We start from the raw sequence: 10,188 nt of genomic DNA, 5'->3' as shown, positions 1-10,188 counted from the left end.
GATGAGGTATAGAGGAAGAACTCCAAAAATAACCTGGAGAGAAACAGCATAAAGTGCTGTTTATTATGCACATGCTACAGACTGCAAGAGGGGTGAGCTTGTTTCATCATCCTGGAGTGCTCCACTCTTCCCACCTCACCAGAGGGAGAGCAGAGGCAGAGCATGCAAGGCAGTGCTCACTGAGAGCCAGCTCTGCTTCAAGAGTCGGGGGCTGCAGTGCATTCCCTGACGGTTGACTCAACCCCTATGCTGCCATGGGGGAAGGACCTTTATGAAGGTTGTTTTCCACTTGTATGGTGTTTTGTTATGTTTTCACCCTACAGCACTCTGTATATTAGGGAATGAGCATGGGGCACTACGTGTATTATAAATTACTTGGATATTCGCCTACTGAATATAGATGTCTGAAGGCAGGTAAGGATTTTCCTTAGCCTCCTTTGAAAATCACAGTTTAACACAATATTTATCAAACAAAAAACTCAGCTTCATCCTCTCCAAACTTGGGTTTTCTGAAGATTTCCAGTGCAGTGCTTTCTCTGTCCCACTTCAGTCCCTGTGCTCCCAAGTAGCTGAAATCTACTTTATGTCCCAGTTGGAAGTAAGCTAAGCCATTTGCTGTGATAATTCAACAGCATCTTGATGTAGGATTCAGATAACTGAATAATAGGATGTCTTATAGGAGCCAAGAGGCCGTCTGCAAGGTCTGGCTGTCTTCTACCCTCTTGCAAAAGGGTTTTATCTAGTAGTGGCTTAGAGTTATCACTGCAAGCTGTCAAAAGGACACAGGCAGGGTCTGAACCTGAATCCTATGCTCTGTAACCCATTCCTCATATATTTTCATCAGTCACCAAATCCATAATCAAAAAGGGATCCATCTTTCAAACTTTTAAAAGTAATCTCACTAAATTCAATGGAGCTGCAAATTGAAACAGCGCCTACGGGTCAAAATAGATGTAACGTTTGAAACGTCTGCAAGTGTAATGGGCCTGGCCAGCACACAGGGAAATGGGGGGAGGAGACAGCAACCAAAGTGCTAGGAGACCACGGGAAGAACACTGCACTGTGGGATACTGAAGGATCAATGGACCTACCAAGGCATAAGGAGGTACAAAGTGGTACAAAATAGTACCTGCTCTCTGTAGGCATTTTTTGTCACACTTGGGAGTGTTTTATCCCATCCATATGTCTACACAATAGCCTTCTGAAATGTTTCAAAGCCATTTAAAACATTTAAAATAAATGTCACTTCTGTCCACACACCCTAGGGAAGTCAGGGGTTTGTACTATCAGCCTCATACCAAACAGCATGTTCTAGTAAAGCATGATGTTGTATGGACATAGGGCATTCATTTTAAAAAGTGCTGTTCTGGCCATTGCTTTCTGCTGTTTAAATGTACCAAATATTCACCCATGAAAACAAACTGGCTGCAATGAAAGAATAATTTGGAATACAGCCCAGTGAGCTTCACATCCCATACCTACAACAGCAAATAGGATAGTGTTAATAAAAAGTAAGCTTTGGCTGTGCCAGCATGGGGATACCTAGCTCTTAGGACGGGCAACTGCAGAGCTGTGTTGAATTATAGCTCAATCTTTCACAGACTTCATATCTTAAAGAAGTACTAATGGATTGCAAAGGAGGGTGCTGCTCAAGTTACTTCTTAATGCTATTTTAAATCCTCTAGCAACAGATATGTGCCAAGCAGTAAAAAAAACTCTCTGAATCAAGTGGACATGTATTGCAGGGATAAACAGGTCTTTAAAGAAATAGAAAGGATGCTGGTTTGTCTGTTTTATTCAATTAGCACTGCCTTAAAAACAGTACTGAATACTACCATCATTTCCTTTGTGTTGATTCATCTTTAGAAATATAAACAAACTTGTGCCTGACTATTCTGTAATATATGAACAAAAAGCTAACAAGCAGTTGGCACCATAAAGTTACACCGAAGTTGAATTACTGCCTTGTCTTGCCAATATATTTGATAACCATTTTTTCATTCTTCTAATAAAACCGTAATATTCGTTGTGAAACACACTAGTAATATCCTGAGCTGTTTTTTTTTAAAGTTTTACAGTAAAACAAACAGATCATAAAAAGCAGTCATAAAAATGCCAAATATTTTCAGTGACTGATAGGATGCAACTTTAAAGGCAAAATTGTTGGGGGGCGGGGGCTTTTAAATGCTACTCATGCTTAAAATGATAGTGTCTATATAAATTGAACAAAAACTAGCTGTTACGTATTACATCCTTGTATTTTATCCTTGATGTTCTGGGAGGAAAAATCTACACAACTGATCTGTTCCAATCATTAAGCATTTCTATAAACAGCTTGTAATGTTAAGCTCACAGCACTTTAAATTAAAGAAACAACATACATGAGTGTACTTTACTGAAGAATAACATACCATGACTTCATAATCAGGTCCCAACAGTTTTTCCCACTTGGATTTCAACTCATTTTCTGAAGTGTCTGGGATTCTTCCTAAATATAAAAATGAATATTAAACTTACTGTCTGCCAAGTCCATTTACCTCTAAATACTTCAATAAAATGCTGTCTTAAAAAAAAAAAAAAGAGAGAGAGAGAGAGTATGGGGAATGATCAAAAGAAGGCAAGTGCATTAACTTGGGTCTATCAAGCAGTGCAAATGAGAATAGACTTTTGCAAGAAAACAATGCAAATGTCAGCTACTGCTGAAGTGTGATTTATTCAGTTGAGAAGCATGCAAGGTGACGCTTACATTGATGAGATGTGAGTTCTGTACCGTTTAATACTGTAAATAAATCATTCTTTCAGGCTGAAAAGCAAATTTCACATGGCTTTATAATTTGTTGCTATTTAAACATTCTCCACTTTCGAGCAGCGCAATTTTCCCCCCACCACCACCCAAACCAAGCCCTTTTGAGAAGTAAACACCTGACAAGACATCACGGTTATCAACGGGCTGCATCAGCACAATGCAGTCATAGACTTTATTTATACATTTGGCAGGTATAAAGGCTTGTCTGGTTTAATTAGGCCAGTGAGTAACATGAGCTTTAATATAAGCTCCAGTTCTAAACCAGTCTTCCGTGGGAACTTGGCTATCTTGACATTTATATCTTTTCAGCTTTCTTATTATGCAACCAAGGCAGTATTACAGTCATGTAAGACAATTTGACAGGGCTAGACAGCATAAAATGACTGGCTGCCCTGCATTTGACCTCCTCCAGAAGCTCAACACACATATAAAATTCCTTGCCTAAGTAATGTTTAGCAAGTAAGAGTCAAACTCCAGCAGCTAGCGAGGGAAACAACTAAAGAATTAAATAAATAAATAAATAAAAATGTGCAATAAATCCAAAATGGCCATAAGAGTTTGTCACAAGTTTGAACAAATCACAGAACACTTAGGATCCTTGACATGTCGTCTCACAATATATCTGAGTGCAAATCACAACAGCAGCCCTTTAGATCTTTAGCTACAAATAAGTCATTTTGCCTGCCAAGTGTTTTTGTTAAGAAACCTTCAAGTAAAATACCTTAGAAGAGGGAGATTTCTGTAGTAACAGGAGGCATTAGGAGCCAAACCCCAGCAACAATCATTAAGTACTATTTCCCCGCAAGCATACCTGGGAACCTTTTCCTTTGGATTATAAAACAAACAATCAACAAAAACTGCAGTAGACTCCTCATGACGTTACTTTATTACCTGAAGTTTTCAGATGCGCTTTATTTCAGAATATAATGGAAGAATCAAATAGCAGTAGTTAAAAATAAAGGATTGGATTCATCTGTATTACTCCATAATATCCCAAGAGCCTAGGTCTCTAAGCTAACGTTTTTTCCTTCCAGTTTTAAGCCCCACTTTCCGTCACACCAGCAGCCAAGATTTACCCCAACTGCCTGACCAGAATTTCTCTGTTTATAATCAGACCTCTTATAGCCACGTAGCTCCAATTCCAATGTGACGTCTCAGCAGTACCTTTCACGTGGCACGGGACTCAGGAAATACTACCATAGCAGGAGTCCTCCAAAGTTAATCAGATAATTATTTCTCTTCCATAGCATCCAGAAATAAACCTGCGGGCCAGGTACAGACATCACACTTTTACTGGTACAAGTGATTGGAAACCGATTTAATACCCATAACAGGACAGAAGTTCAACACACAAAACTGGTCTATGCCTGTAAGAGAACTGAAGTTTGGCACACATCGTATGGTTTAAAAATGGCAGACCCTGTCTACAATTTGCCCCCGCCGCCACAGGACACACGTGCGTTCTGTTTGGTACTGATCTACCCTACGCTGCTTACAGAAAACTGCGTCATTTGGATCAAGTTCACCTCGGGCTTTTTCAACGTCTGTACCTAGCTGCAATGTTCTCAATAGGTAAGCTTTTTCAAACAAAAAACTACAACGTTTTAGAAGAATGCCAAATTGGTTTTTGTAGGGCTATGCTGAAATGCTCTGAATTCATGACCTTTGGAGTTTGTGGCAAGGACTTGTTTGTTCGTTTGAATTTAATCATGGATTTCTGTTACCAGCTGTCCTGCTTCACTGTCCTGTATCATGCTTACCTTTCAGCTGCTTCAAAACCTCCATCACACAAATAAGCATCTATTTCAGTCAAGAGCCTACCCCAATTTCCACAGATACACAATTAATGTCCCTACTCCCTTTCCGCTCTTTCAAGTGATGACTGAAATGTTTAGCACCTGCATATGCCTGTGTAGTAAAAAAAAAAAAACCAACGCATCCTTGGGAGTTATGTATGATCAGTACAGCTTAGGATCAGGCTCTTGAGCTGATGGAGGCAAACTTTGCTTTCATTTAACAAGTGCAAAGTTCCTGAGGTTCTAACCTGGGGTTTGGCTCATTTCAGCTGAGAAAGGAAGAGACTTAAATCACCTCCTGTATTTACTCTTTGACCAGTGCCAAGAGCTTCCTTTTCTTTGGTCCTTTTTGTAGTTTAATTTCACGTGGTTTTTCGTTCACACTACACCATCTGTACTGGATGAGGCCTTGTAAATGAAACTCCTTTCTAGCAACAGTTGATGTTAGCAGCACTCTTCTGCAGCTTCGGAATAGCAGCTCCTTATCCTCTCCTTTCACAGGGCTTTTCTTCCCTAGCTTCCGGTACCTGCTAGTCAGATATTTCAGCTATACTGGTTTCCCGGTTAACAATGCCTCTCTTGATCAAAATCCCAGGAATCTTCAAACTTAGGACCTTTCTGTCTTGCAGAAGAATAATCAAGAGATAGGAAGGAAGAGAAAAAAACCCCACAAAAAAGCAAAGGACACACAACTATATGGTAACTAATTGCCATGGTAATTTAGTTTTCCTGGTGGTTTTTACCTCCCTATTATTGATCTCCTCCAGCCAGCTCTAGTTTCTGACTAGCATTTTTTCACATATGGCTGAAAGGCAGGAATGAGCAGATCTGCCCCGTCTGCAAAAACTTACAGATGCAGCTGTAAAGCTAATTGCCACTCTTAAAACAGAAAGTTTTAAGGCCCCATGCACATTACATCCTCAACCATGTTTCCTTTAGGACAGAATTGTTTAAACGTGGTTTGGCTGGCCAGAATCACTATATAATCTCTCTTCAGGAAACACACTTTAATAAAAATTTAGCACAACTGGACCTAAAGGGAAGTAATCCATATTTTATAAAACATACCTTTTACATAATGTTTTTAAGGGCATTTTCAGAGTTTATGCAGGGCCTTAAATTAGGAGTGTTTACTTTAGCACCATTATAATTAAGTGCTCTTCAGGATTTCCAAAGTAAGCACCTATTTTTGGAATTTAAACTTGGCCATTAAATTGTGTCCAATGCTGAAGTTTTATACACGGCTTGGTCTGAACAAAGTTTGCAACCAACTAGTGTACGTTTTAGGCAAGGAAAAATATACACATTTACCATATGCAAAATGCATAATAACCTTTTGCATAACTTTGTCACATAACACACTCTTCTTCATCTGGAAATCAATTTTAACCAAATAAATGTTTTTGCTTCTGGCTGCATTTATATGCTGCAGATACCTTACTTCATTTTAAAGACATTCCCATTTTACTAGCCTGTAAAATTCCAGATAGGACCAGTACCCATAAACCTAACACTGCCTGAAGCCAACAAATATTTTTGTCTTGGACAGCAAGAGAGCCTACGCAGCTTAGAATTGTAGAAAATGAGAGTTGGGAGGGACCTCAGGAAGTCATCTGGTCCAACCCTGTGCTCAGAGCAGGACCTTCCCCAACTAGATCATCCCAACCAAGTTTAAATCGTCAGTTTGGGATGCTGGAGTGTAAGGCAGGGATGGGCAAAATACGGCCCACAGGTTAGATCCAGCCCACCAGCTAACTGAATCTGGCCCACAGGTGGGTGCCCACCAATTAATTGTATCCAGCCTGGCCACAGCTGCCCCTGCTGCACTTTGCATGGGGCCAAACTCTGCCCAGCCCTGCCCAGGGCAACGCACACTGCACTCCCACCTTCACCCTCGCACAGCTTTCTGGCAAGGCTGCTGCTGCCTCACCCTCCAGTAGCTCCTCGTCCTCCTGTCCCTGCTGCAGTGCTCGGGGCATCGGGCAGGGAAAGCAAGCAGCGCTGAGTGGGGGAGAAGGCTGGGGAAGCAGCAGCAACTGGAGGTGGGGGAAAGCAGAGGAAGCGGTAGCATCTCTTTGGGGCTCTCATGGCCTGCGGCCGATGGAGCCCCCAGCAGCACACAGCTCCCCAGTGAGCCCTGGGAGCTGCACATGTCGGCACTGGTGGTTGGTAAACTCTGAGACACGTGAGGTGGGTGGAGCATCACAGTGTATCATCCAGTTTCAAATCTTTTTTTTAAATTTTAGTTTATTTATTCAATTTGTTTTTGTTTATGAAAACAAGGTGATAAAACATAACATGTAATTTTTTATGTTTACCAAAACTATGGTGTGTAAATTATAACATTTTGCCAAATACTATGTTTTACCTTTCGGTGGAAGGCAGTGGAAGACTTCCCTGCTGCTGTAGGACTTATCCATTGAGATTTGCTATGCCATTATGCGAAGTTGAAACATGCACTGGAAATCCTCACTAAACTGCCATAAGCATACTTTTTCCAAGACTTTTGACATATGATCTCATAATTTCTTATTGGTCTGGTTTGTCAGTATTATTTTACATCGAGCCAGTCGCTCCACATAAATAAAAGCAAGTGCAAAGGAGGGCAGCATAACAAATAAATTTTTACATGCTGATCAGTAGGGCTGTGCGAAGCTTTGGGTGCTGATTTGATTTGGAGGAGATTAGCTCAATTTGGCGGCCAAATCTCCAAATCTGAATCAAATTGGGAGATTAATAAAGAGATCCAAATCGATTCAAAGCTCTCCAAGCTGATTCAGAAAAGATCCAGAGAGCTTTGGAGATTCGGGCAGTCCCCACTCACTGCCACAGGGAGCTGGACCCAGACTCCGTGCCAGTAAATAGGGTGTTGGGGGAAGTGGGGGACTGGAGGAATCAAATACTAGCCACTTTGCTAGTACAGGCCTACTGATAAGTGCCAGCAACATAAGATTTTATTTTTTGACTAGGTATTGTAGTATGTATGCATCATCCTACAGTGTCCATGGCTGGGCTCAAACCACTGCCTGTAGCTGCTTCTCCCACAGTGTACCCATCTCCAGCGGCACACTCCTGCTGTCCGCGCACCCATGGCTGGGCTCCGCTGAGCAGAGTCGCACCGAGCTCCCCTCTCTGCTCAGTGACAGCTCCTGGGAATTCCTTCTCCCTAGTCTGCTATCCCAGGCCTTGGAGAGAGCCTCGCTCCCCCACGTCTCCTCCTGCGCCCCTCCAGGCAGCTCTATCTTCACAGAGCAGCTGCTCCAGAAACTCTGCTCCTCTCCACACAGCCTATACCCAGCCACACTGGGGCGGCAGTACAGGTGCTCCCCACTTAAACAAGCGTGCATTGCAATCCATTTGAAGAGTTTGAGTATTTCTACTGCACATGCACCCCTAGGCCGGTAAAGAGATTGCTCCATAGCTACCTTACTGTGCATATGTGTATGTAGTGGACTGGACGAGCATAATCATGATCTTGATCATGCCGTTTTAAAACGGGTGGGGTGGCACCCAAGTGCCCCCTACTGACTGGCTGCCACCGCATGTTGGCAGGGAGCGAGATTGAGCCAGCCAGGCACCACTGCATGCAGCTCCCGGCCATGTACCAGGAGCTGCTCCCTGCCACCACATGTGGCTCCCAGGACTCAGCTGGAAGCCACATGCAATGGAGCTGGGCTGGCTGGGCCTCGCTCCCTGCCAGCACATGCAGCTCCTAGGATTCGGTCGAGAGCCACGCACCACCAACAGGCTCCACCTGCTGCAGGCCATGAACACTGAAAGGGTGCTGCCTGCTGATGCTGCTGCAGCTGGGACCGTATGCCATGAGCTTTAGCCAACCCCACTCCCACTGGAGGACTGCGGTGCATGGGGAGGCAAGCAAACGGCAGGAGATGCCCAAGCCCTTCCAACTGTGCCAGGCAGAACCAATGACTATGGTCAGCCCAGCTCCATTGTGCAGGGCTCCCCACGGCTCCCAGGGAAGCAGCAACAAGCTTGAAAGGGGAAACTGCAACCGGGTGCTCCTGCCCAAGCACATGGAGGCTCCAGCTTTTGATCACCTTCCAATCACTCTGCCTGACTGGTGCGATCAGCAGTCACATGCAGGGGGCTGGGTGGGTGAAAGGTGGCCCCAGCAGGAAGCAGCGTGTGCTGGCCAGGGCCGAGGCCAGTGGGAGGGTGGAGCAGTTGCAGGCTGGACTGCAGGGCAAGAGCACAGGGTGGACTGCCCTAGGTGGGAGCAGGTGGGGTGAGCCCCATGCGGAGCACCAGAGAGCAGCGACAGGCCAGACCACCAGGTGAGCTCTACTGCATGTACCCCTTGTCCCCCCCTTACCCCATCCACCCCCAGCCAGTTCCCCAGACCTGGCGCTTAGGTAGCCCACCAACACATGCACACCCAACCCACCCCACACACACTCACACCCCAACACACAGCCCACCATACCTATACAAACCCCCACACTCCTCCACAAACACATCCCTACTTCCCCACACAATATACATGAGTAAGACTATTTTGAGCTATTATGCAATCACATTTATATATGCTACTCAAACACACACAAATCAGGACAAAAATATTCAGGACTGGTTGAGGGTGATGGGACAGGTTGTTGGAGGGGTTACACCCCCTTGCTACCTGATAGGTTGTGCCAGGGGCAACAGGTAGGGGGTGCACGCAGGTGCATGTGCACCCCCTACATGTGTTGGTACACCCCTTGCAAAAAGGCGCCCCTGACATTATTCGTGGTGCCTACAGATGGTCCCTGATCACTCCTGGCCACCACGGGTGCTGCTGGTGGTGCCTGTGGCTGGTCGCTGACCCATGGTCAGCTCTCACCACCCCCCTGCTGCTGCCAACAGTGCCAGCTGCATCTGTGGGAGCTCCCTGCTCCTGGGCTCCAGCCACCACCGGCACAGCCATGCCCCCCGCTGCCACCGGGGGCACACGTTCATGGGTTGTGTCTGTGCCTCATGGCCTGAAGGGCAGAACTTTTGGGACCTTAGGAGGAGAGCCTCTTTCTGCAAACTGCTTCTGGTCTCTACTTCCCATAGAGACAAGTAGTCTACAAACCATCTGTAGAAGAACTTTGCTTGCAAATGAATGCCCACAATGTGGATGCCTCTGCTGCAGGCTACGGAGTAGGATACAGCTAAAAAATGGTGGTTCAGGTTGATTAAGGGCAACCTCACGGTCAGTCCTAAATATCAATGTAGACATATCTCACCTTTATAAATACATATCATGCAGTTCAATGCAAAGTTTTTCATAGATTTCATAGACATTTGGGCTGGAAGGGACCCTGGAGGATCATCGAGTCCAGCCCCCTGCCCCACGGGCAGGAAGTCAGCAGGGATCATAGGATCCCAGCAAGACAAGCATCCAAATGTGTCTTGAAGGCGTTCAAAGTGTGTGCTTGAACCACGTCCAGTGGCAGTCTATTCCATGTGACCATTTGATCTTGTCATCCCTTGGGGGGCTCTGGTGAACAGACGTTCCCCCAGATCCTGGTGAACACCCCTGATAAACTTATAGGTGGCCATCAGATCACCCCTGAGCCTGCGCTTTTCCAGGCTAAAGAGCCC

The 10,188-nt window shown here is 44.9% G+C and overlaps 1 protein-coding gene across 7 annotated transcripts in view; it reads right to left on the bottom strand.

Annotated features, from left to right (window-relative positions):
- Positions 1–10,188, bottom strand: part of PATJ (PATJ, crumbs cell polarity complex component) — a 226,842-nt gene that overhangs the window by 191,455 nt on the left and 25,199 nt on the right. For all 7 annotated transcript variants that reach the window (XM_019531540.1, XM_019531542.1, XM_019531543.1 and 4 more), the window contains one exon: positions 2,412–2,488. In XM_019531540.1, the coding sequence (XP_019387085.1) occupies positions 2,412–2,488 (77 nt within the window). The remainder of the gene's footprint in view (positions 1–2,411; positions 2,489–10,188) is intronic.

This window comes from Crocodylus porosus, unplaced genomic scaffold (assembly GCF_001723895.1).
Source record: "Crocodylus porosus isolate Cpor-Errol unplaced genomic scaffold, CroPor_comp1, whole genome shotgun sequence".
Lineage (NCBI taxonomy): Eukaryota > Metazoa > Chordata > Crocodylia > Crocodylidae > Crocodylus > Crocodylus porosus.
Note: the sequence above shows the minus strand (reverse complement) of the source record. Positions and strands in the feature narration are given on the sequence as shown.